Below are 25797 nucleotides of genomic sequence, written 5' to 3' on the forward strand. Positions count from 1 at the left end.
CGTCGCCATCACCCCCTTGAGCTGTGCAGGTCCCGGGGGCAGGACTCTGGAGTGGCGTCCAGGGTCCCCAGGCTCACTGCCTGCTTGGCCTGGCTGTGGTTCTGTTCGCCGGTGACGGACGCCGAGTGCTGCCTTCCCCTTGGATCCCAGGCAGGAGAGCGGGTTCTGAGAACACAGGTCACGCAAGGAGACCGCGCAGTCTCACTCCTCGGTCCCTTGCGGGCCTCGAACTCGGTTCCTCTTTTCTCCAGTGAGTTTCGCGTCCTGAGAAAATGCGCCCGCGAAGGGAGGCTCCCGAGGATGCCGGGGACGTGCCGGGCGCCGAGCACGCAGCCACGTTCGCGCCCCGGGAGGTCACTGCGACCCGGACACGCGGCCACCGCAAGCGCGCGCGGGCCCAGCCGGCCTGCGTGGAGATCGCCACGTCCTGGGTGACCTGCTTTCGCCCAGAGTCTCGGAGCTTCCCGGCGAAAACCGGCTGGAGCGCTCCGCCCGCGCCTCCCAGCCCGAGCCCTGCAGCCGCACGGCCGCCGGCCCCGCCCCCGGCCGCGCCGCCCCCGCCCAGAGCAGCCGGCGCGCCCGGGCCGCCGCCGCCGCTGTCGGGATGTGACCTTCAGGGCCGCTGGACAGGATGACGGGAGCCGCTGCCCCGCGGCGCCCTCGGCCCCCTGCGACCTCCCGGGAGCTCTGACCGCGCGCGCTCGCGGCCGCCCGCCCGGCCCCCGCCATGCAGCCCGCGCCCGGGCCGGCCGCCGCCCTGGGCACGGCGCTGCTGCTGCTGCTGCTGGCCTCGGAGTCGGCGCCCAGTGAGTGCCGCGCGCGCCCCGCGCCCCCGCGCGCTCCGGGCCGGGCGCGGCCTGACCGCGCGCCCCTCTCTCCCGCAGCCGTGCTGCTGCGGGCGCGCGAGGCCGCGCAGTTCCTGCGGCCCAGGCAGCGCCGTGCCTACCAGGTCTTCGAGGAGGCCAAGCAGGGCCACCTGGAGAGGGAGTGCGTGGAGGAGCTGTGCAGCAAGGAGGAGGCCCGCGAGGTGTTCGAGAACGACCCGGAGACGGTGAGTGCGGGCGCGCGGGAGTCCCGGGGCGGGCGCGCGGCCCCGAGGGCGCCCGAAGCTGCGGGGCGGCGCCCGCAGCTCGTGGGCCGCTCCCGGGGACCCACGTCCTCCTCTGGCCGGGCGGGGCGGGGTCCGCACCCTGCTGCGCCTCCCCAGCAAGGAACCAGGTGTCCGTTTGCAAACCGTGACCGAACCGCGAGGATTCTCCCCCTGGCGCTCCCTGGCTCCCTGCCTCCTCTGCGGGTTGGGAGGTGAGGGGCACAGGCGCGATGCGGGGCGTCCCCAAAGAAAGAGGAATCCCAAGATCCCGCAGAAACTGCCTGCAGCTGCAGCTCGGAAAACGCAACTGCGGAATCCTGCGAGGACAACAGACAGGGAGCGGCCTGTGTGTGTGTGTGTGTGTGTGTGTGTGACAGCCACAGCCCGTGTGCATGAAGGGGATGGTGTGTGTGTGTGTGAATGATAGTCACAGCCTATGTGCATGAAGGGGATGGGGTGTGTGTGTGTGTGACAGTCACAGCCCGTGTGCATGAAGGGGATGGTGTGTGTGTGTGTGTGTGTGACAGTCACAGCCCGTGTGCATGAAGGGGATGGTGTGTGTGTGTGTGTGTGTGTGTGTGTGAGTGACAGTCACAGCCCGTGTGCATGAAGGGGATGGTGTGTGTGTGTGTGTGTGTGTGTGAATGATAGTCACAGCCTATGTGCATGAAGGGGATGGTGTGTGTGTGTGTGACAGTCACAGCCCGTGTGCATGAAGGGGATGGTGTGTGTGTGTGTGTGTGTGACAGTCACAGCCCGTGTGCATGAAAGGGATGGTGTGTGTGTGTGTGTGTGTGTGAGACAGTCACAGCCCCGTGTGCATGGAGTGGACAGTGTGTGTGTGTGTGTGTGTGAGAGAGAGACAGTCACAGCCCGTGTGCATGAAGGGGATGGTGTGTGTGTGTGTGTGTGTGAGAGAGAGAGACAGTCACAGCCCGTGTGCATGAAGGGGATGGTGTGTGTGAGAGAGAGACAGTCACAGCCCCGTGTGCATGGAGTGGACAGTGTGTGTGTGTGTGTGAGAGAGAGAGAGAGAGTCACAGCAGCATGTGCGCAGGAGGGAAGGGGTGTGTGTGGCAGTCACAGTGGCTGCAAGGCGTTGTCACCTGGTGCTCTCTCAGCAGTTTGGGGCTCAGCTGGGCTTCTCTGTGGAGCTCCCCTGGGATGAGGTGGTATCACGTGGGAGCAGGAGTGGCCACATGGTGACTCACCGTAGGGCCTGGTCGGCTGGCCGGCCCTCCTGGGTCCCCTTTCTTACACGCGTGCTCACCCCTGGCTGTGCCGAGGCCCCTGTGGCTGGAGGTTTTCCTGGATTTCCTGTCTGTTTCATGGTGATCGGCCGAGGCAGGAGGTCTCTGAAGGTCCTCGCTGCATTGTCCTAGCTGCAGTGTGGGGTCCCTGGGGCCCCTCACCTGGGGGATTGCAATGCCCAGTGTGGGGTGGGCTGTGGGGGCAGAGCTGAGGCCAGGCCACCCCAGCCATGGAGCCCTGCCTGCTGCAGCTCCGGACCCGTGAGTCTGGCTCCTGTGCCTGATTTCACGGCTTGTATGTCTTATTTGCAAAGCTGTGCATAAAGACAGGAAGTGAGGGGCACCCCCAGCCCGGGCCCTGGCACTGGTTTCTGTGCCAGCGGCCTTTCCCCGGCTGTCCTGGGAGCCCAGTGTGGCCCCATCAGAGCAGTCACTGTTTCCCAGGACCCAGCTCCAGGCCCCCCCCCACCGGTGTGTGCCCCAGGCCCTGATGTGTGCCCCAGGCCCAGGCGTTGCCCCCATGCGTGCCTGCCCTGAGCACCCTGCACCCCCGGGTGTCGCCTTCCCTGCTCTTCTCCAGGGAGAGGCTGCTCCCGGCGTCCAGCTCTGGGCCTGCAGACTGGGTGTCCACCTGTCAGGGGTCCTTGGCTCCCCTGTGTCCCTTGCCCCGCGAGAGGCAGCTGTCCAGACACCGTTGGCAGCCAGCAGAGCCGAGGCTGAGGCCGTACGGAGGGACAGCCAGTGACTGCAGTCTCCCTTCACTTTCCCTGCCCTTGGACGTGGCTCCTATCGCCGTTGTGCAACAGCCAAACACGCGGTCGGGCCTGGCTCTGCGCCGACTTCCGGGCCTGGGGCGGGGCTCAGTGAGCCCACCGGCTGATGCCGCAGACCCGCCCCCCAGCAGGTGGGCGTTGGAGGCCCTGGCCACCTGGGGTTTAGGGCTCGGCCTCTCCCTGCATTCCTCAGGCTGCCCCTCCCTCTGGAGCTGCTGCGGCTCTCGCCGGCTCTCCCTGGCTCCCCGCCGCGTGTCTGGCAGGCCCGGCTCCTCCTTATCTCCTTCTGCCCAGGTCGCTACTTCTGCTTCCGGGCACCTCCCCGGGGGCTCCTGGTTCCCTGGGCCTCAGGGCTGAGCCGCCTGTTTACTGAATCCTTTCCAGCGCCTGATAGGATCTGGGCAGTCACCTCTGCTTCCGGAAGGATCTGCAGAGACTGACACAGCCTGGGCGGCGGGTGGCTGCCCACGCACTTTGACCCCAGCCTGCTCCTTGGGCCAGAAAAAAATCCAGGCCTCAGTTCTGGGGATCCCAGAGTTCTTTGTGCAGAATAGGGGTGGCGCGGCGGGCTGAGCCTGTGAGCCCGGGGCGGGGGCGCTGCTCCCTACCTCTGCCTACTGCTGCTGTCTCTGCCTCCTCTCACCCACCTCAGTTTCCCCCACCCCCATTCCCTCCTGCCTCGGCCTCTGTTCCCCACCCCACCCCTCCCCCCTCGCCCCCTGCCTCGGTCTCTGCCTCCCCCTCCCCCTCCCCCACCTTCTCCACCTCTGCTGCTGCCTCTGCCTCAGCAACCCCACCCCCACCCCAGCCCTCCCCACCTCTGCCTCTGCCTGTCTCTGCCTCCGGCTGTGCCGCCCCCTTTGTTCGCCACCCCCTGCCTCCCCCAGCCCAAGCGTGCTGGGCCTGCTCCACTGCTGGGATGAGCTTTCTGGTGGGATTTCAGATTCAGTCTTTTTTTTTTTTAAGGTTTATTTATTAATTTGAGTCAGAGTTACTCAGAGAGGAGAGGCAGAGAGAGAGAGAGAGGTCTTCCATCCGATGGTCCACTCCCCAGATGGCCACAACGGCTGGAGCTGTGCCGATCCAAAGCCAGGAGCCAGGAGCTTCTTCCCGGTCTCCCACGTGGGTGCAGGGGCTCAAGGACTGGTCCATCTTCCACTGTTTTCCCAGGCCACAGCAGAGAGCTGGATCAGAAGTAGAGCAGCCTGGACTCGAACCGGCGCCCATATGGTATGCCAGCGCTTCAGGCCAGGGCGTTAACCCCCTGAGCCACAGCGCAGGCCCCGCGGATACAGTCTTCAAGTCTGTGTCCAGCCAGCCTTATCTGGACCTGCGCCTCCCTCCAGGCCCTATTGCCTGCAGTTGTGGACACTTCAGGGACAGCTTGGAGAGGGGCACCCCCTCGGAAAGTGGCCACCCTCCCAGGCCCCCAATTGTTGGTGAGACCCTCAGACTCTGGCCCCTGGTGGGCAGGGTGACATCCACTCATGTGCTGACATACTTGCACATGTATGCGTTCAGACACAGAAACACATGTACTTTATATGTGTGCACATACTCACACGTGTGCAGTCATACATATGCACAGCACAAATACATAGGCACATGGATGCACAGACAGGCGCATGAGCATACTAGCACTAATGCACAGTGACACACATGGACAGCACACGTGCACATGGACACGTGCACATACATGCACGGGCACACGGATGCACATGGAGACACATGCACACACATGCACAGCCACACACAGAGATGCGCATGGACACGTGCACATACATGCGCAGCCACACAGAGAGATGCACGTGGACTCGTGCACACACATGCACGGGCACACAGAGAGATGCACGTGGACTCGTGCACACACATGCACGGGCACACAGAGAGATGCACGTGGACACGTGCACATACATGCACAGGCACACACACGCACGGATGCACATGGAGACACATGCACACACATGCACAGCCACACACAGAGATGCACATGGACACATGCACATACATGCACGGGCACACAGATGCGCATGGACACATGCACATACATGCACAGCCACACAGAGATGCACATAGACACATGCACAGCCACACATGTGTGCAGATACACATGAAGACACATGCACGCTGTCACATGCGTGTGCACACGTGCACAGCACAGGGTACGCAGATGTCTACACGCAGGCAGACACAGCCACATATACACACAGAGCACACGGGCACACAAATTCGCACACATGCTTCTCTCCTATGACTGGGGTTGGAGCAGACCCGATGAGCTGCATCAGATCACTGAGAAGCGAGGCAGGGTCCCCACCATCCTGCAATCCTGCAGCCCCTCAGCGCCTGCTTGGGTCTCTGCCCCACAGGCAGCCAAGGCCTCTCCCCCGGGCCCTCTGTTCTGGGGGCCCTGTCCTAGCTCGTTCCCTGAGACTCGCGGTGAAGGGCCAAGCCCCTGGCACTTGCATCCAGGCTGGGCTGGAAGGGGCAGCTGCTTCCGTGGTGCGGGTGTCACATGCTTCCTGGTGGTGGTTGTGTGTGGTGACTTCACGGTGAACCCAACCTCTGGCCCCGACCGCGAGAGTCCACTTTGCACCTGTTCCAGTCACTCCTAGGAAGGAGCAGATGCAGCCCCCACTGCCCCTGGTTGGCGGGCGCACCTGTCGCCCGTCTTCCTCCGGCCTGTCCCAAGTTAGGGATGGAGTCTAGTGCTCCCAGCATCCGTGCCCGTGACAACCAGGTACATCTCCCCACGTGTCCCCAAGCCTGCATCTCTGTCCCGCGCTGGGCGCCTGCCCAGAATTCTTCGACACCTGCTTGGGTTGTGCTGGGGTGGGGAGCACGCCAAGGCCAGCGAGTCTGGGGGCCGTGATGGTCACCTCTTGTAGAGAGGCCGGCCCTGCCTGGGGGCGGTGCTGTAGCCTCAGCCGCCTTGTGCCTTCTGAGGTTGGAGGGAGTACTGCTTTGTCTTCCCAAAAGACCCTGAAAGGTGCAAGAAAGACCCTGCCCAGGTGCCCCGGAAGCAGCTGAGGACCTGGCTGCCTAGGACGGTGGCACCAGTGGGAGCTGGCCGGCACCCTTTCTCTCTCATCGCTGCCCCCTATCTCAGCCTCGGCTGTGGCTGTGGCTCCACTCCCACCACGTGTGGCTGTGGCCATTGCTTCTGGCCCCGGCCACTGTCCCGTCTGGTGGGTACAGCCTCCCAGCCGGGTCCTCAGCCCTGGCTCCTGCTGCCTGGTGGCCAATCGGAACCCTGCCATCTGGGGGCGTCTGTCCGGGCACCTGTCTTCAGCTCAGGCTGGACGGTCAGGGCTGTGTCTTGTTTCAGAGTTGGGGGAGGAGCGGACGGTGATTCTGCCATCCGTCTGCCGTGGCTCTGTCGGCACTCGTGGCTCAGAACGCCATGAATTTCCCATCCCCCTGCGCCGGTGGCAGGAGGCTGACCGGCCCTCCAGGTGCAGAGCTGTGAGAGGCACAGGCGGCCCTGGCTGGGCTCTGGCACCGAGGGACCGACTCACTTTGAGTAAGGGACGGGCACAGCTCACTCACGGTGGTGGGACATGGTGAAGGGATTGCCCCAAATCGGAGTGGAAAGCGCCCAGGAAACCCTAACCAGCCCCACCAGGGGTCCCTGCCGGCATCCTGCACAGAGCCGCCCAGCCCCCAGCACTGAGACCCGGAGGCCACGCCTGAACCTGTCCCGGCAGGAAACTCAGCACCTGAGCCACCTGCATGCAGCTTTTTTTTTTTTTTTAAAAGAGTTTGTTTATTTACTTGAGAGAGAGAGTTACAGACACAGAGAGGGTCTTCTATCCTCTGGTTCACTCCCCAAATGGCTGCAACAGCCAGAGCTGATCCAGGCCTAAGCCAGGAGCCAGGAGCTTCTTCCAGGTCTCCCACGTGGGTGCCGGAGCCCAAGGACTTGAGCCATCTTCCACTGCTTTCCCAGGCCATAGCAGAGAGCTGGATCGGAAGTGAAGCAGCTGGGACTCAAACCGGCACCCATATGGGATGCTGGCACTGCAGGTGGAGACAGCCCACTGCACCACAGCACTGGCCCCCTCTGTGCAGCTCTGAGGAAGGGGTGGGCAGCCTTGCTGGCTCTCGATCAGCAGGGCCAGTGACGGGTGTGTGGGACAGGACCCTCTCAAGCTGGCTCTCGCCGTGTTGGGAAGGGGCCGGCTCCCACTGGAGGTCCCAGGAAACTCCTGGAGCTGTGACTAAGGCATGGAGGGGCCAGGGGCCCCCAGACAAGCCTGCAGCGGTCGGCCCATGTGGGACCCCTTGTTCTGCACCCCAGCATGGGTGGATGACCCTCGTCAGGGTCACGAGGCCGCTTCAGAACCTGCAGAGCCCTGGTGCCTGGGCACAGACGCCCGGTGGCCAGGTGGCCGGGCCAGTCCTCCGGGGCTCTGAAGGAATGAAGACCCTCCTGGGTCCTGCAGGGGTGGACGTTCTGGGCACGTGCAGGAAATCTTGGGCCTGCCACACACCTGTTCCTGCCATGGCCGCTGCTGGCACGGAGCAGACAGGGTGGGCAGGAGTGCCGGTCCCTGAGGCCGAGGATTCGGCTCATCGGGACACGTTCTGTGGTTCTACACACATATGGGGCCTCAGATCAGACCTCCACCCCCGAGCTTGGCTCCTGGACAGTGCACTGGGCCACAAGTACAGAATGGAGGAGCGGGTGCAGCCAGCAGGCTCCAAGAGGGCGGGGTCTGGGGCCCCAGCTCGCCTCTGGCATGAGGACCCTGGACCTCAGGTGTGCTCTGTGCAGCGCCTGCCAGAATGGTCACTGGGCAGGTCCCCTGGAGACTTCAGTGTTGCGCCCTGTGCAGTGGACGCTGCACACCAGGGCCATGTCGCCTTGCTGGGTGATTGTGGGGTGGCAGGAAGGGCTGATGTCTCCAGTCACCTTGTCAGCCTGTGAAACCGAGGGCCCAGGGGTAACGCCGTCTCCTGCAGTGATGGCATCTCATATGAGCACTGGTTCGAGTCCCGGCTGCTCCACTTCCAACCCAGCTCTCTACTATGGCCTGGGAAAGCAGTAGAAGATGGCCCAAATCCTTGGGCCCCTACATCCGTGTGGGAGACCTGGAAGAGGCTCCTGGCTCCTGGCTTCAGATGGGCCCAGCTGCAGCCATGTGGCCATTTGTGGAGTGAGCCAGTGGCTGGAAGATCAATCTCTCTCTGCCTCTGTAACTCTGCCTTTCAAATAAATAAATACGTCTTTTAAAAAAAGTCCAGAACCTAGTGCACTGTCTTGAGATTTGTAGGCCCGATGTTTGACCACCAATCTACGCATTCATTCACTCACCCATTCATTCATTCAGGCATCATCTACCCACTCATTCTTCCACCCGTTGTCTGCCCACCCATCTATACGCTGTCTGCCCACCCATCCATCCATCTGTCCATTTGCTCAGGTACTGGGAGGCAGGTAGGTGTAGCCGATTGCTTTAAGGAGTAGTAGCCTGAACCATGGCCCACCGCTTCCTGTCTTCAGCAGTTTAAACAAAGTAGTGGCAGCCCCTGGGGGAACAGTCAGGTGACAAAAGGCCCCATTTCCACCCAGGAGGTGCTGGCTTCCTGCTGGCTGCCCCTACCTGGCCCATACCCTAGGTCTTGGACCCAGGTGAGTGCACTGGAGTTGGGGAGGGGGTGCCAACTCCCAGCCCCTCTCAGGGCGTCAGCTGCCCCGGCCGCTTTGTTCCTTGAAAGACACCCCGTCCTGACCAGGGTGCACCTGAGCACGTCTTTCCAAGTGACTGCAGCACTGCCGACCACCCCTGAGCAGTGAGACAGCACGGGGCAGGTGAGCCTGGAAGGCGGCGAGGGAGGCTGAGCGAGGAGCCGAGGAGCTGCAAGTGTGTGCAAGGGGCCATGAGGGGAGCAGGGGAAGAGTGGCTCCTGGTTCTGCTGACCCTGAGCATCCGGCCCTCCCCGTGACCTCCGACCTCCGTGAAATATCACAGCCTGGTGTGAAGATGCTGGTGCCGGGTCAGGGTTTCAGTAGCTTGTTTAGGGCCAGGCTATTCATGAAGCTGACCCCGGGGCTGCAGACCTCTTTTACCAGCTGATGGCCCTGGAGTCGGGCTATGGCGAGAGGATCCTGCAGTCTCCAGGGGCCCTTGGCCCAGGCCCAGGGATACAGGAAGCTCTGACTGCAGCCACAGCCTCACCCAGCCAGGTTGTTGTGTGCATGCGACGCCGTGTGACATCAGGTGCGCAAGGCCTCTGGTCTCTGAGAGGCTGTCCGCCTGCCTCAGACTGCCGGTGTGCCTCCCCCGACGCGTGGAGTGGCGCTTTCCAAGGGGCTGTGAGTGGCATTGCTTTGCTTGTGTCACCGAGGTCTGTGCCATAGCCAGCTGGCTCCTGCCTGACCTTTGGCCTGGCCAGCGCCACTTTCTGGGCGAGCGGCCCCCCGAGGCTGGGGGCAGCGACCAGATCCTGGTGCTGTCTGGCAGCCCTTGCTGGACCACTGACCGGTCCTGTCTCTCTTTCCACAGGACTATTTTTATCCAAGATACTTAGGTAAGTCTCGACTGCAGCTGTTCAGGCATAGCCGGAGGAGCAGTGCCGTCCCCAGTTCCTGGAGGGGGCGGGCACGCGGCTTGGGCAGCCAGCGGCCAGGAGCACCCCCCACCCCGCACCGGCTGGGCTTTGTGCGGGCTGGCCGTCGTGTGGTGCCGCTGTGACCCCAGCCTCTGCACCCTGCCATCTTTCCTGAAACGGACAACAGCGGGAAAGGTTTTTGTGTATTTGAGGAACGGGAAGGGGCGGCAGCTCCCCAGGACAGCTGGGTGCCCGGGGCGGGGTCTGCCGGTGGAGAGGGCCTGGGAGACAGCGGGAGCTGGGGTGGCCCTGCCCTGGGAGCTGCCTGCTGAGGGAGCGCCATGCAGAGCTCTGGGCCTGCGTGGCTGCTAAGGAGAGCCTGCACCCTTGGTCCTCCTTCTCTTGACCCAATGCATTTTGATAAATGTGTTGGCTTCTGTCCTCGCAGCACCAAGTAGGCCCCAGCGGGTTGCTGAAGGGCAAGGCAGGGTGGTGTGTTTGTCCCTGGGCAGGCCTACCTCGTGGGGCTACACCCATCCATGCAGCCCCAGCGGGGTCCCAAACCACACTCCCCCTGCTCCCGGCTGTAGGCGGGCGGGGCTGCCCTGTCTCCCTCTGGTGTCCAGCTCTGGCTGTCAGAGCCCAGGCTGTGCAGCACGAGGAGTGTGCCGGAGGCCGAGCCTGGCTGCCCGCCCAGCAGAGGTGTCTTCCGGCTCAGGGGCAGGCCGTCAGATGCCCCACATCAGCAACCGCGAGCCTGGCCTGAGGGCGGTGACCTGGCCTTCGCGGGGCCCTAACGCCAGTGTCTCTCTGCAGAGTGCATCACCAAGTATGGCTCCCCCTACACCAAGAGCCCGGACTTCGTCACCTGCGTTCAGAGTGAGTCCCCCTCCCGCCTCCCTGCAGGCAGAGCCCTGCTCCCTCCCACCAGACGTCCTCGTTAAGCCAGGAGGTTGCTTTATAAAAATCAGGCATCCACAAGGGCGTGAAGGGCGAGCGCCCCCGCGGGTCCTCAGCACCCCCCCTTCTCTTGAACATGGGCCGCACCCCGCTGCTCCCCACCCCCAGCAGAGCCCACTCCCGTCCCCGGGAGACCCTTCGTCTCGTCCCTCTGGGCAGTTTTCTTGGGTCAAGTGTGTTTCTGGTTATCATCTCTGAGCAGCCATTGGGAGGCGGCCGTCGGGGGTCCCGCCGCCCGGGGAGTGGGCTGCGGGGGTGGCCGAGGGGGAAGTCGGTCCCACTGGCTCTTGGTTGCCTCATGGAGTCCCTTCAGATTTCGTGTAGCGACGGCGCCTTCTCCAGGGGAGCTGGGCTCCCCGGTTTCTTCCCTGAGAGGGCCCATGCCTCTGCCTGCTCCGGCACGGTCTGCCGGGGCTGCAAACTCTCCCCCCGAAAGAGGGCAGGACGGCCTTGGGCGGGTGGCCAGGGCCCTCGTGCTGCAGTCACAAAGGCACTTGGCTCCTGGCGAGCTGCCCAGCGTGCAGCCTGCAGAGTCCGCAAGGACGACCTGGAGGACGCGCCCGGCGGGGCCACCACGAGCCTGGCCCTGGGGATGTGTGGGCTGCTCCTCCTCTTCCTCCTCCTCCTCCTCCCCCCTCCGCCTCGGAAGCCCTCTGGTGCCGTGGCTGGATTTATCACAGTTGCCAAATTCCAGCAGTGGCCTCAGAGCTCATTCCTGAGTTTGCCAAAAGAGGCCAAATCCCATCCCAGCCTGGCCCTTGCAGGTCCCAGGAGCCCACACCCCACGGGCCCGGGAAGGCGTCAGCCGCCGCAGGAGCTGCTGGGAGGAGGCACTGCAAGCCTGAAGGTGGCCCAAAGCCCGGGGTGGAGGGGGTCACTCCCTCCCTTTTTCCACTCACCATGTGGCTTTCCTCAGCCAAACGCCTGGCACTGGCAGCCGCGTGTGATCCAGGGTTTGCCAAGCGGTGGTCGCGAGGGGTGGTGTCACCTTCCTTCCTCTCTGCCGGCCCAAGGGCCCAGCTGGGACTCACGTGTTGCACAGGGCCTGGACGAGCTGTGGCCGCTGGCTCAGGCCTCCCTGCCCCACCCCAGCTTGTGTCCGGCACAGCCCCGACAAGGCCTCTGTCACGAGGGCCAGGGCCTGGCATCTGGGGCATGCTGCAGCACTTGCCCCATCGTGAGGGGCCTCGGGCCTGGCGAGCTCTCGGTTCTCCACCGCTGTCCCCAGCATGCCCACGTACTTCCCGCTGGGCGCCTGCTCTGTGTCAGACACCATTGCAGCTCGTCCCCTGGGTCTGAGAGGAAGCCGAAAACAAGAGGGGGCACAGTGCTCCTAGGAGCAGGGCTCGGTGGGGGGGCTCCCAAGAACGGCCCTGAGCCAAGCTAAGCCCCCGTCACATCCCAGTAGACATCGCAGCCAAGTATTTGAGTGGAAATGCTCCCTGACAGTGGTCCTTTGGGGCTCTGTGTTCAGGGACAGAGGGGGAGAGGGAGCGGCACCCAGCTGTGTCTACCCGGGTGGTCCTGCCCCAGCATAGCTTCCCAACACGTGTCTGCTCCTGACTCTCAGAACTTCTTCACTTGAGTCCTTTCCACCAGTCCATCCACTAATCTATCCACTGACCCATCCACTAATCTATCCACTGATCAAACACTACCCACTAATCTGTCCACTAGCCAGTCTGTCTGCTACTCTGGAGACACAGGTCTGTCCACTAGTCTAGAGACTAGTCTACCCACTCGTTTAATGCTAGTCTAGATACTGCTTTATTCACTTCGTTAGTCCTTGGTTGGCTTAATCCTTTGTGTCCAAAGCGCTGTGGCTGCCAGACCCCAAGCTACAGCCTCGGCAGTGGTGAGGAAGGAAGCCAGGGCCAGTCTCGGAGACGGGGTTCTGCCAGCTGAGGATGCCTGTGGATGGTGCAGAACCCGCTCCCCGTCCTCCTCCCCGGGACTCTGGGTGCTGGACCACGTCTCTGCACCCTTAGGGGTAAATGAGCAGTGCTCGTGCACGTAGTGAGCTTCCGAAACAGCGGGCGCAGACTGGCGCTCCGTCTGCACTCACAAGTGTGTGTGAAAGCAAGAGTCCCTGAGGCATGCCACGGGGGCTCCCGAGCAACGACGTGGCTCCCCAGAGCTCCCGCCCAGACCTCCCTGGGTGCCGAGGGGAGCCTGTGCTGGTGACGGGTTGGCCCAAAAGCCTTGGATGAGCTGAAGGAGCCTAGCCTGAGACCAGGGCCCCATTCCTCACCCAGCCTGCTGTGAGGCCGTGGGCTTCGCTCCTGGGAGCTGTGAGTGTGGCCGCCTGGGCCAGGGCAGCTTCGGCGGCCAGCTGGCCGGCGACCACAGCCTCGAGGGCAGCAGGTCACCCTCACCTGGGCCAGGGCCAGTGCTGCAGGCCCACACCCCACAGGCACTGTGTGCCAGAGTCTGGGTGTGGCGGTTCACCCTGGACCCGGGAGAAGGAAGGAGGCGCATTGGAGGGGACTTGGAGACGCGGGTCTCCGTGAGAGGAAGACACAGAAACAGGCGACGCAGGGTCACAGGCGGGGGCGAAGGGGCGGGCAGTGGCCCCCTTTCTGTGCGGCGAGCTCCACACGCTGCCCTTCTCCAAGAGCTGGGCCCTGCACGTGCTGCAGCCCTGGCTCCCGGGGGGGGGGGTGCCCCTGCAGCCACGCACGTGCGCTCTGCCCTCCGGGGCCACATCTGCCCTGCTGGCCATGAAAGGGTTCTTTGAGCGCTGGGCACAATGACAGCTCTTTGCACAGACTTCCCGAACCTCGGATTGTGCAATGGCACTCAGGGGAGCTTCCCTCTCGGCCGCGGCACCCTTGGGGCCCTGCCAGGCGCGCCTCAGCTGTGTTTGTGAAGAACGCCTGGGCCAGCGCTGGGCAGCTGTAACCGCATCTCTGACCACAGGCCCCGAGCCTCTGCCTGCCCATACCTGGCCGGAGCCGTCTCACTGCGGCCGCACCCTGAGGAGAAAGCTTGTGGAGGGGACTCTGTAGGTGGGGGCTTCTGCATCCCCTGGAAGCTCCGCCCTCACTAGGGTGCGGGCACCAGGTGGCTCCTCCCACCTGACCCACGCCCCTCCCTCCTTGCCCGTGGCTCCTCCCAGCTGGCCCACAGCTCCTCCCTCCTTTCCCATAGCTCCTCCCACCTGACCCACGGCCCCTCCCTCCTTGCCCATGGCTCCTCCCACCTGGCCCGCAGCCCCTCCCTCCTTGCCCATGGCTCCTCCCAGCTGACCCGCAGCCCCTCCCTCCTTGCCCGCGGCCCCTCCCACCTGGCCCACAGCCCCTCCCTCCTTGCCCACGGCCCCTCCCACCTGACCCACAGCCCCTCCTTGCCCGTGGCTTCTCCCACCTGACCCCTGGCCCCTCCCTCCTTGCCCGTGGCTCCTCCCACCTGGCCCACAGCCCCTCCCTCCTTGCCCATAGCTCCTCCCTCCTGGCCCGCAGCCCCTCCCTCCTTGCCCGTGGCTCCTCCCAGCTGACCCGCAGCCCCTCCCTCCTTGCCCATGGCTCCTCCCACCTGGCCCGCAGCCCCTCCCTCCTTGCCCGTGGCTCCTCCCACCTGGCCCGCAGCCCCTCCCTCCTTGCCCATGGCTCCTCCCACCTGGCCCGCAGCCCCTCCCTCCTTGCCCATGGCTCCTCCCAGCTGACCCTCAGCCTGGGCTGTAGTGGGGAACCCTGGGCCGGCCTCAGCCCCTCAGATCCCCACTGGGAGCCGCTCATGCCAGCCTCACCTTTGTGTCCTCCACCTCAGACCTGCCTGACCAGTGCACCCCGAACCCCTGTGAGAAGACGGGGACCCAAGTGTGCCAAGACCTCATGGGCAACTTCTTCTGCCTGTGCCGAGCCGGCTGGGGGGGCCGGCTGTGCGACACAGGTGAGACCTCCCCCTCCCAGTGTCTCAGCATCCAGGCCCCGCCCACAGCACCGCCTTGACCCCGCCCACAGAGAAGCGTCCAGGAGCTACAGCCAGGGTGCGCCCTGGGCCTGGGCCTGGAGTCGGAGGAAGGGACACCCCCCCCATGAAGGGGCACAGTGTGGCCTCTGACGCCCCCTGAGGGTAACCAGGCCCTCGGTGAGAAAACCTGCAGGAGAGAAGCCCCCGGCGCCGGTTCAGCCTTGTCTGGGGGAGGGTCTGGCAGCGGCCGGGAGGGGGCTGCTCAGGTGTGGGCCACGTGGCGGCCGGGCGGGGCCCAAGGCTGTCCTCCACTCCTGCAGCGCCCCCTCCCCGTGTGCACTGGGCGCCTGCCCAGCTGAGCCGGGGGCGCCCCCCGCGCGGGGAAGAGGCAGGCCGGGGCGGGGGCGGGGCGCGCGCCGCAGAGCCGCTCACTCTGCTCTGGGTCCAGATATCAACGAGTGCGGCCAGGACAACGGCGGCTGCAGCCAAGTCTGTCGCAACCACCCCGGCAGCTTCCACTGCGCCTGCCACAGCGGCTTCGCGCTGGGCGCGGACGGGAGGACCTGCCAAGGTGAGGCCCCGCCCCCAGGCTCCTGCCCCTCCGGGAGGGGTCACGTCGTGCAGGGCGGGAGGACCGCCTGGCGCCCCCCCCCCCCCCCCCCCGCAGCCCTAGTGCCCAGCAGCGAGCGGGGATTGGCTCGGCTTGCGGTCACCACACCGCCCCGACACAGGCGCCCCCCAGCCCGCGGCTGCCGCCCCCGCAGCGCCGTCCTGCCCTGCTCTTGCCCACAGATGTGGACGAATGCGCCGAAGCGGAGACCTGCGGGTCGGCGCGGTGCGAGAACCTGCCGGGCTCCTACTCCTGCCGGTGCGAGGCGGGCTACACCTACAGCTCCCAGGAGAAGGCCTGCCGAGGTACCCTCGCCTCGCGGCCCCCAGCCCGCCTCCCCCTGGCCCTGAGCCCAGACACAGACGTGGGGCCAAGTGCCTGCCGTGTGAGTGCCAGCCATGCTCCCGTGTCTGGGAAGCCGTGAACAGACAAAGGTTGGGAAAGTTTGCGCCCCTGAATCAGAGGGGCGTCAGCCACGGACGGCTGCACCTGCCACCAGCCACACACATGTGTACAGACACACATGCACGAGCCACCCCACATCTGTGCACAGGCAGCAGTGTTACCTGTCAACACTCAAACACCTGTGCACACATCGGCCCCCACACACGTACATATCACACTCCCATACATGTAGATGTGCACATGAACACACATGCCTGCCGGGCTCTAGCCCATCCCAGATGGAGGAAGACCCCCTCCCAGCTTTCCGGCCCACCCGGGCTTCTCCCACGTGTCAGGACGCTCCGAATGGCTGTTTCTCACGTGGGTCTGCCGTGTCTCCGGGGTTATTGTTCTTGCTTCCTGGAAGCCACAAAGAACCGTGGTGGGTGCCCAGTGAGGGCGGGGGGTCACATGAGGAGACGGTGCTGGGGGAAGGCTTCTCGGTCCCTGGACCGCCTTCTGTCTGGTAACTTCCTCGGGCCCCTGCGACCCCCTGGCAGCATGCGTGGGCGTGGCATGTTCTGGGTGTCCTCAGCCGGCCGGAACAACCCTGGGAAGGGCAGGCGGGGCCTCCGCTGTGTGGCTGGGGAGGCCGGATTCCCAGGTCCCCCCCCCCCCCCCACCTGTGCCTTTGGCTGCAGATGTCGACGAGTGCCAGCAGGGGCGCTGTGAGCAGACCTGCGTCAACTCCCCGGGCAGCTACACCTGCCACTGTGATGGGCGCGGGGGCCTTAAGCTGTCCCCGGACATGGACACCTGCGAGGTAGGGAACCAGCGGCCTCTCCCCCAGCCGTGCGTGCTGGGGCTGGGGGCAGGGCTGCCGCGGACCTGGCTTTGGCTGAGCTCCTGGGATCTCCGGGAGGTCTGGGACAAGCAGGCTCTGCAGTGACTGATGTTTGGGTGTGTTTATCAGTCTCTGTGGCAACGCTGCACTCACAGTGGGCCAGCCTGGCATGCGCCACGCGTGAGGCCTCACACGTCGCGTGCGTTTGGTCCAGCCTGTGCTGGGCCAGGGAGCAGAGGCCCTGCTCTGCCAGACACGGGTGCCCTGCGCCCCCCTCTGGTGGCCATGCCAACGGGGCAGCGCTGTCCCCTGTGCCTGCCTGGGAGGTGCATCACAGGCAGCGTCACTGCATGGTTGGTGGACCCTAGACCCTGGACAGGACGCTGTGGCCCCCGGAGTCTGGGCCCAGAGCCTCCGCACAGCCCTCCCTGGGCCCCTGTGGCCCTGGTTCCTGCAGGGGCTCGGCTGCCTTCCTAGAGAATGTTCTAGAGTGCGCTTCTCTCTTGCTTTATAGTGCACATGCGCCTTCATGCTTCTTTGAGACGGCTCATAACAGTGGAAGAGACGGGTGTGGGTGGGAAGAGGTGAGGGGCGTGTTGGGGCCGGGCTGCCCCAAGACACAGGGTGAGACTCCCTGGCCCTGGCCCTGTCCCCTGACCCTGGCCCTGCCCCCTGCCCTGCCTCAGGACATCCTGCCCTGCGTGCCCTTCCGCGTGGCCAGGAGCGTGAAGTCCCTGTACCTGGGCCGCCTGTTCCACCGGACCCCCGTGGTCGGACTTCGCCTCAAAAGGCTGCAGCGTGTGCGGTGAGCAGCGGCTGGCGCGGGGCGGGGTCAGGGGCCTCCCTGGGGCTCCCTGGCGGGAAGGCGCCTGGGGCCTGGAAGAAGTCCTGGCTGTCTGATGTCAGGCCTGGCTGTGGCAACGCCACCTGTCTCTCACCCACGCAGGCTGGTAGCCCAGTTCGACTTCCGGACCTTTGACCCCGAGGGCGTCCTCTTCTTCGTGGGCGGCGACCCGGACGGCACCTGGGTCCTGCTGAGCCTGCGGGCCGGGCGTCTAGAGCTGCAGCTGCACTGCCAGGGCCTGAGCCGCGTCACCAGCAGTGGCCCGGCCATCAACCACGGCCTGTGGCAGACGGTGAGTGAGGCCGCCGGCCCTCCCGGCCAGCCTGAACCCTGTTCATCCCACACCTGAGCCCAGGACCAGTGGCCTAGAGCAGAGCCACGGGGCCGGCCCCAGGGACTCCTGGCTGTGTCTGGAGCTTTGCACATCACACCAGGGAGGGCAAGCAATCAGCCCGTGGCATGGGACCCAGAGCATAGGTAACCGGAGACCCAAGGCTGCCCGCTCCACATGGGCACCGTCCATGCCCCAGGCCTCCCTCCACCAAAGACCCAGGTCTGGCAGGGACCTGTGTGGGCGTCCTGAGGACTCCCCTGGCCACACTTGCACTGGGCCATTGCCGTGGGACACTGGCCCAGTGCAGTGTGAGTGGGTTGCTGGAAATGGAAATAAAGCAGGCTTCCGACGTCCACGTTTGGAAGGGAAGCAGGAAGTGAGAGAGAAATGGAGAACTCACCCTGGGCTCTGCCCACCGATGCTCCGTGGACGTGGCCCGTGGCCCCGCCTGGCCCTTCTCCCCCAGCCACAGTGTCCGCAGTGGCCGTAGGGCTCCCAGCAAAGCCACAGGGCAGAAAGTGAGCACAGGCAAGCACCACTAGGGAGGAGGAAGCGTGGCTGCCCTTCCATGGGCTGGGGTCTCAGGACACTGACTCCAGTGGAATCCTGAGTGGGAGCGGCACACCCCACAGTCCCGCTCTGCAGCCGTGGCCTGAGCCGTGGCTGGCCCTCGACAGACCTCCCCCGCCCCCCACATACCGTGTTCTGCTGCTGACTGTTCAGGGCCAGAACCTGCTGAGTGCTGATGCTCCCAGGGAGACCAGCGCCGTGCCATGGCTGGAAGCCCCATGTGGCGGCTCAGCTGGCAGCCCGGCCGGGCTGGACTGCCGTCAGGGACTGCAAATGACCACGCAGAGCTGGCACACACGTGGGAGGCGGGCAGCCTCCCAGCCACACTCAGGGCACCACAGAGACGCCCACACAGAGGGGCCGCAGTGAACCAGGGTGAGGCGTGAGCAGCCCGGGGCACGACCTGGTGCAGCCACAGAAGAGCAGGGCTGTGGCCTTCTCCCCGGCACGAGCCGAGTGTGACGAGGCCCTGCCAGGCAGGTTCCTGCTTCCTGGACTTGTCCACACTTGCGTGAGGGTCAGTGTGTGAGCGAGGTGGGGTGGAGTCTGCAGTGCCACGGTGTGAGCCCGTCACTCACACGGGGCGTGGCTGGGCCCTGGCTCCCCAGAGTCACCGCTGTAGCGGTTAGGTGGTTCCATGAACGCCGCCCGTAGAAAGTACTGTCTTCCTAAAACATGGGGAGGCCTGGTGACCACACCCTGCCCCCTGCCCGGGTGGGGGTGGGGCTCCCGAGGTGGGCGGGGCCCCTGAGGGGGGCGTGGTGCCCCCCGCCGTCTCCCCACTTCCCCCTGGGCGACCTTAGGTCTCCGTGGAGGAGCTGTCGCGCAGTCTGGTGGTGAAGGTGAACGAGGAAGCCGTCATGAACATCGCGGTGCCCCGGGAGCTGTTCCGGCCGCACCGAGGCCTCTACCACCTGAACCTCACCATGGGCGGCGTCCCCATCCCCAGCAGCAGCCTCCTGCAGCCCGTGAGTGCCCGCCCCCACCGCGAGCCGGCCGCCCTGGGTCTCAGTGCCCGTCTGTGGGCTCTGTGCGCCCTGGGAGGCGAGGGGCTGGCAGAAGCCGGCGGACGCCGGGTGCAGCTGGGCTCTGGGTCTGGAGGAGACCCGTGGTTCGGGGGACAACCAGCTGCAGCGAGAGACAGGGCCGTGCTTCCACTAGGACAGGCGGCTTCCTGGACAGTCGCGGGAACGTCTGGGTTGCCAGGGCTTCCTCAGGGAGAGGTGGGTCCTGGCGGTGTCTCAAAGTCCTCCGAGCCCACACTCACACCGTGGCGCCAGTGAGGCCAGGACCTGGCTGCCCCCATGTCGGGATTGCGACCCTACCAAGGGGAGTGAGGCACGGGCATGTTTGGGAGGCGTCGGCACCAATGGGCAGGTTGGCCGCGGCCCTGCCGCCTGACTGGCCCACAGCACGCAGCAGGTGCAGAGCCTCTGGACTTTCGTTCCCACTGCTGCTTTGCAGGAGCCGTGTAGGGACAGAGCACTGTGCAGGCGCCACCTCCCTGCTGCCTCCAGGCAGGGCTATGCCGGGGGAGCGGCTGAAGACAGAGGCCCCGCCCCGAGAGGCAGCCGAGCTCCTCTGCATTGTCCTGGGATGATCGGACCATGGCAGAGCGAGCACCGTGGGTGGAATCGACCGTGTTAGCAGTGGCCGGCACAGGCCTGAGAGAGCGGGCACGGCCCTGTGTGGCCTCCTGAGGGCCAGGGTGGGCTTCTGTCTCCAGATAAACCCCCGCCTGGATGGCTGCATGCGGAGCTGGAGCTGGCTGGACGAGGAGGAGACCACCATCCAGGAAACCGTGAGGGGCAACCCTAAGATGCAGTGCTTCTTGGAGGTGGAGGACGGCTCCTTCTACCCGGGCACCGGCTTCGCCTTCTACAGCCTGCAGTACGGTGAGCACGGCTCCCACGCCGGCGCGGGGGCAGGATGCTCTGCGGGGGCGGCGGGGAGGGTCTGAGGACGTGGTCAGGACTTGGGCGAGTGGATGAGAGGCTCTCAGAGCGCGACCACCAGCAACTCAGCGAGGCCCACATGAGAGGAGGCCCACAGTAGGAGCCCCTGCCTGCAGACGCCAGCACGCTCAGACTTGGAACGCAGAGAAAACAGCAGGAGGAGGAGGAGGAGGCCGAAGGATACAGAATGGAGATGAGGGGGACCCAGCCCTGCTGGGACCCAGGGTGGCACCCCTGTTCCTTTCGCAGCTGCCAGGAACCTGGGCTGGAGGGCACCTGACCTCCCAGAGCCCTGTGGCGGGTGCAGGTACTGGAGGGTGGTGTGCAGAGAGCAGGTGCAGGCTGGCAGTGTGCAGAGAGCTGGTACGGGAGGGCGGTGTGCAGAGAGCAGGTGAGGGGAGCGGTGTGCAGAGAGCAGGTGAGGGGGGCGGTGTGCAGAGAGCAGGTGCAGGAGGGCGGTGTGCAGAGAGCTGGTACAGGAGGATGGTGTGCAGAGAGCAGGTGAGGGGAGCGGTGTGCAGAGAGCAGGTGCAGGAGGGCGGTGTGCAGGGGAGAGCAGGTGCAGGGGGGTGGTGTGTAGAGAGCAGGTGAGGGGGGTGGTGTTAGAGAGCAGGTGAGGGGGGTGGTGTGCAGAGAGCAGGTGAGGGGGGTGTGTGCAGAGAGCAGGTGAGGGGAGTGGTGTGCAGAGAGCAGGTGCAAGGGGGCGGTGTGCAGAGAGCAGGTGCAGGAGGATGGTGTGCAGAGAACAGGTGAGGGGGGTGGTGTGCAGAGAGCAGGTGAGGGGGGCGGTGTGCAGAGAGCTGGTATGGGAGGGTGGTGTGCAGAGAGCAGGTGAGGGGGGCGGTGTGCAGAGAGCAGGTGCAGGAGGGCGGTGTGCAGAGAGCTGGTACGGGAGGGTGGTGTGCAGAGAGCAGGTGAGGGGAGTGGTGTGCAGAGAGCAGGTGCAGGAGGGCGGTGTGCAGGGGAGAGCAGGTGAGGGGGGCGGTGTGCAGAGAGCAGGTACGGGAGGGTGGTGTGCAGAGAGCAGGTGCAGGAGGGCGGTGTGCAGAGAGCAGGTGAGGGGGCGGTGTGCAGGGGAGAGCAGGTGCAGGCGTTCAGGGACCTTGTCTCACAGTGGGGCAGTCAGGGACCCTGTAATTTATTAAAGCCGTCTCTTTGCTTTCATTATGAAACTGGTGAACACTTACAGTAGAACTAGTTGCTGAGAACTGAGAGGCAGCACACATGGCCATCCTGACCACCGGGCTGCACTGGGGCCACGGCACCCCACCACCACCACGGGAGTCCCGCACGTCCACACTGGCCTTAGCCACACGGCTCTTGGGCTTCCCACTCGAGCCCAGGCTTCTGTCGCCTGTGACGGAATCAGCCAAGCCGGTAGAGAGCCGGGCCGCCGACCCCGGAGCCCCAGGCCCCGCCAGGACGCTCCTGTCCAGCACTCTTGGCAGTGTCCTCTGTGCCCCTGGCTTGGAGCTGGGCTCTGCAGCCCTACTCCGCCCAGGCTCTCCCTCCCCGCACACGTCCACTGGGGCAGCCCTGCCCCTCCCTGTTCCTAAACCCAGGCCCATGTGCAGCCCTCCACTGCCGCAGGACAGTGCTCAGGCCCAGCCACCCAGCCGTGGACAAGGCACCCAGTCAGACCCCCTTGTGCAAGGAGGGGGCTCCGCCAGTCGGTGAACATGATGGGGACCCACCCCCGGGTTTCCCTGGCTCCTCTCGCCACAAGGACCTCAAGTGGTCCTGCAGACAGAAAGCCCCCCGGAGCGTGGCCTGAGCCCTCAGCCCCTGGCAGTCTGTGTGGCCCGGGGGGTCTCCATGCGTCCGGGGCAGCAGCATCGTGGGGCGTCCGGTGCCCAGGTGATGCGGGCAGAACCTGAGCCAGGTGTGGGTGTGCTGTCTGCTGAACAGCGCGGCGCCCAGCTCACTCTCACCTCTCTGCTCGTATCGACTTGTAATGCGCCATTCTCATCGCAGCTCGCACGTCGCGGGACGTGGGGACGGACAGCACCTGGGAAGTAGAGGTCGTGGCTCGGATCCGGCCCGCCACAGACACAGGGCTGCTGCTGGCGCTGGTGGGAGCCAACCACACTGTCGCCCTCTCCGTGGCCCTGGTGGACTACCACTCCACCAAGAAGCTCAAGAAGCAGGTACAGCCTCCCCCGCCCCACCTGGGCTCCCTGTGGGCAGGCAGAGGGGCAGGGCTGAGTGGACAGCACGCGTGTCCTGCCCCTACCCGTGTGGCGGCCGAGAAAGCCCTGCCTGGTAGGGCAGGGGCCCGAGCCCCCATCTCCCCCAGCCTTCCTGCCGGCCCTCACTGCACACCCTCAGGAGCAGAGGGCAGAGCAGGGCAGGGCCCGCACGGCCGGCATGTGGGGCTGGCCTTGGCCGCAGCACCCTGAGCCCCCATGCACTTGGGCTCCCCTGTGACTGACCCCTGCCCCGGCACCACCCTCAATCTGTGCCTGCCATCCCCCCAGCTGGTGGTCCTGGCCATCGAGGACGTGCCCCTGGCCCTAATGGAGATCAAGGCGTGTGACGGGCAGGAACACGTGGTCACGGTCTCCCTGAAGGAGGGCGTGGCCACCCTGGAAGTGGACGGCACCAAGGGCCAGAGCGAGGTGGACGCTGCTCGGCTGCAGGAGAGGCTGGCCCTGCTTGAGAGGCACCTGCTGCAGGGCGACATGCGCACCTTCCTCGGGGGACTGCCAGGTAGGGGCTCCATGTGCCGCCCACCGCAGCTTCCCTGTGACCCCACTTGCTGACCCCAAGCCAAGCCCGAACAGAGGCTGGCGACTGTGGGGGCAGATTTTGTTCGGGGCGGGAGGCCTGCAGGTGGGTCTCTGTGCTGGCTGCCCCGTGCCGTGGTCTTGGCAGCATCCGCTCAGAACCCTCCTCCATGGGGGTCCGAGGAGGGTCAGAGGCGGGAAGGGAGAGGGCTGGCCAGGCCCGGATGTCCCCGCCCCGTCACCGGCTGGGCCTGCTGGTCCACACGCACTGAGGGGCACCGGCATGCAGCTGTCCCTGCCGTGCCTGCCGGCCGCATGGTGCCTCGCTGGGAGCAGGTTCCTGCTGGCGGCAAACAGTAGGGTCATGTCTCCCTGTCTCAGCCCGGACACCAGCTCCATCTAGTTTTAGCAAACAAGGTTTTGCAGGGGGAGTGTGGGAGGCACTGCATGCCGGCCCTGGTGTGCAAGCATGTGCTTGTGTGCGTGCGTGCGTGCCCATGTGTGAGTGACCCTGGGCCCTGGCCTGGGGGTCCACAGCCAGATGGGGGTGGGGCAGCTGGGGCAGAAGGGCAGCTGGCCCGGCCGTTACTGTGGTGAGGCCAGGCCAGAGCACCCCTGCCAGGCCGGTGACAGCCTCTGCTCTCTCCCCTCCGCCCAGATGTGCCGGTGACCTCGGTGCCGGTCACTGCGTTCTACCGCGGCTGCATGACCCTGGAGGTCAACGGGAAGCTTCTGGACCTGGACGAGGCCTCATACAAACACAGCGACATCACCTCGCACTCCTGCCCCCCGGCTGCAGCGGCCCCCGCTCCCACCGCAGCAGGTCGGGGTCGCACATAGCTGCTCAACAGGGAGGAAGAGGGAGGCGGCACTGTGACCCCGCCCCCGCCACGCGCACAGCTCTGCCCCGCCCGGCCTTGTAACATACTGTAAATACTAAGGGATGCTTGCAGCCGCTGTCCCAGGTGGGCGGGCTGCGGAGGGAGGGGCGTGGGGCAGAGCGGAGGGAAGATGATTCTGTTATTTTTATTACCAAATGCTTCTTTCTGACTCTAAACTATGGACAATAAAATATTTACAGAAGCCTTTTTAACCCTGTGTGGCGTTCCCGCTCCTTGTCGGTTAGCCTCTTTAAACAATCTGTAGTATGTCTCATTTAATTCTTTTTAAAGATTTATTTATTGGATTGGAAGAGTTGCAGAGAGAGGTCTTCCATCCGCTGGTTCAGTCCCCAGTTGGCCGAGACAGCTGGAGCTGGGCCAGGCTGGAGCCAGGAGCCAGGAGCTTCTTCCAGATCTCCTACGTGGGTGCAGGGCCCAAACACTTGGGCCGTCTTCCAGTGCTTTCATTAGCAGGGAACTGGATGGGAAGTGGAGCAGCTGGGACACGAACCAACGCCCCTTGGGATGGCGGTGCCGCAGCCTCTCCTGTGGATTCCCTAACGCACGGCAGACCCAGGGCTGCAGCCAGCTCACCAGGGGGTTTGAGCCGGCCTGTGGTGCAGGTCCCTCTGGGCCGCACAGCTGCAGGCTCGGGCAGAGCTGCCGGGAGAGCCCAGTGCAGCAGGCTGGGCATGTCTGGGCTGCGTTGTTTCCAGCTCCTGCTCTGCAGCCGAGCCCAGAGGAGCCCGACCCTCCCCCAGGGTCAGCACTGCTGGCCAGACAAGCTGCCCGCCGTGAGTCGTCCGTGCACAGAAGCGTGCAGGCTGTGGCCATCACTGACCAGGGAGGCTGTGGCCTCAGGACGGCTGGGCAGACCCTCAGCCAAGTACGCCCCAGTGGCCCTCTACAGGCAGCCGAGAGCCAGGCTGGGGGAGTGAGTACCCCTTGGTGAGACTCAGGGGAGCTGGGCACCCTGCTGGGCTCTGCCCGTCTCATAGACCAAGAGGCGGAGGGTCAGTGGCACAGGGACCTGCCCAGGACACAGGGCCAGGACCCCTGAGCAGTGGAGGGACCTGGGCTTTTTGTCCACCTGCTGGCTTGGACTGTCCTGCTGCTCAGCGTAGGTCCCTGTACGCCCCCCACCAATCACCTGGACGTCTCAGGCCATGCCCCACAGCCCATGTGCGTGGCCTGGGCACCCTCTCTGCCACTGCTCTGGGGCACAGGTGTGGCTGCTCAGGGCTTCCCGTCTGGGACCCAGCACCTTCGCCAGTCCTGGGGCTCTGCACACGGGCACCTGAGACGTGGGAACCCAGGTCAGTGCCGGCCTTGGAGAGCAGACAAGGGGCCGTCTCCTCAGGACAGGCCGAGCAGCCTGGGGAGCCCTCGGCCTGCCCCAAAGACCCTGGACAGCCGCCATCACCCAGGGAAGGTGGGGCTGACCTTCACTGACAATTGCTCAATCCCAGCCCGGCCACATGCAGACCCTCAGAGCCTGAGCTTGGTGGTTTTCCATCATTTGGATGTGGTTCTGGAATGTTCTCTTGGAATGCTCTCCTGGCTGCCTGGGAGCCTCTTCCTGGCCAAGCCCCATTCTCTCCAGGGCAAGTGGCCAAGGGCAGAGGACTTATGAGCTGTGGGACGGGGTCGCCGTGGAGACCCCGGGGTGCAAAACGGGGCCTCTGCAACTCCCTCCCAAGGGCTCTCATGTCTGGGGAGTGCGCGCACACCGCAGATTCCCGCGTGGCGCCCAAGGGTGCCATGGGTGCTGGCCATTACTCCACCTCTGCCAAGAAAAGTGAAAAACAACGCAGAGCCGAATATGCAACACAGGCCTGCCAGTCGCTGAACACCAGGCCATCCCCGTGCACACAGGGCCCGCACGGCAAAGGAGGCAGACAGGGCAACTTGGGTGTGCTGATTGGGTGGGGTGGTGTGGGTGTGCTGACTGGGTGGGGTGGTGTGGGCAGTGTTGACTGTGAGTGGGGAGAGTGTGGTGTGCTGACTGTGAGTGGGGAGCGTGTGGGTGTGCTGACTGTGAGTGGGGAGGGTGTGGGGTGTGCTGACTGTGAGTGGGGAGAGTGTGGTGTGCTGACTGTGGGTGGGGAG

At 65.0% G+C, this 25797-nt stretch overlaps 1 protein-coding gene across 1 annotated transcript; it reads left to right on the forward strand.

Annotated features, from left to right (window-relative positions):
• Positions 1–727: 727 nt before the first annotated feature.
• GAS6 (growth arrest specific 6) lies at positions 728–23900 on the forward strand. The gene is made up of 15 exons (XM_062193897.1): positions 728–806; positions 885–1051; positions 9623–9647; positions 10485–10547; positions 14397–14519; positions 14989–15111; positions 15333–15455; positions 16236–16357; positions 17065–17183; positions 17325–17514; positions 18930–19094; positions 19853–20021; positions 22056–22228; positions 22559–22790; positions 23466–23900. The coding sequence occupies exons 1-15, from the start codon at positions 728–730 to the stop codon at positions 23645–23647; spliced, it is 2055 nt and encodes a 684-aa protein (XP_062049881.1). The 3' UTR covers positions 23648–23900.
• The last annotated feature ends 1897 nt before the right edge of the window (positions 23901–25797 follow it).

Source organism: Lepus europaeus, chromosome 6 (assembly GCF_033115175.1).
Source record: "Lepus europaeus isolate LE1 chromosome 6, mLepTim1.pri, whole genome shotgun sequence".
Classification (NCBI taxonomy): domain Eukaryota; kingdom Metazoa; phylum Chordata; class Mammalia; order Lagomorpha; family Leporidae; genus Lepus; species Lepus europaeus.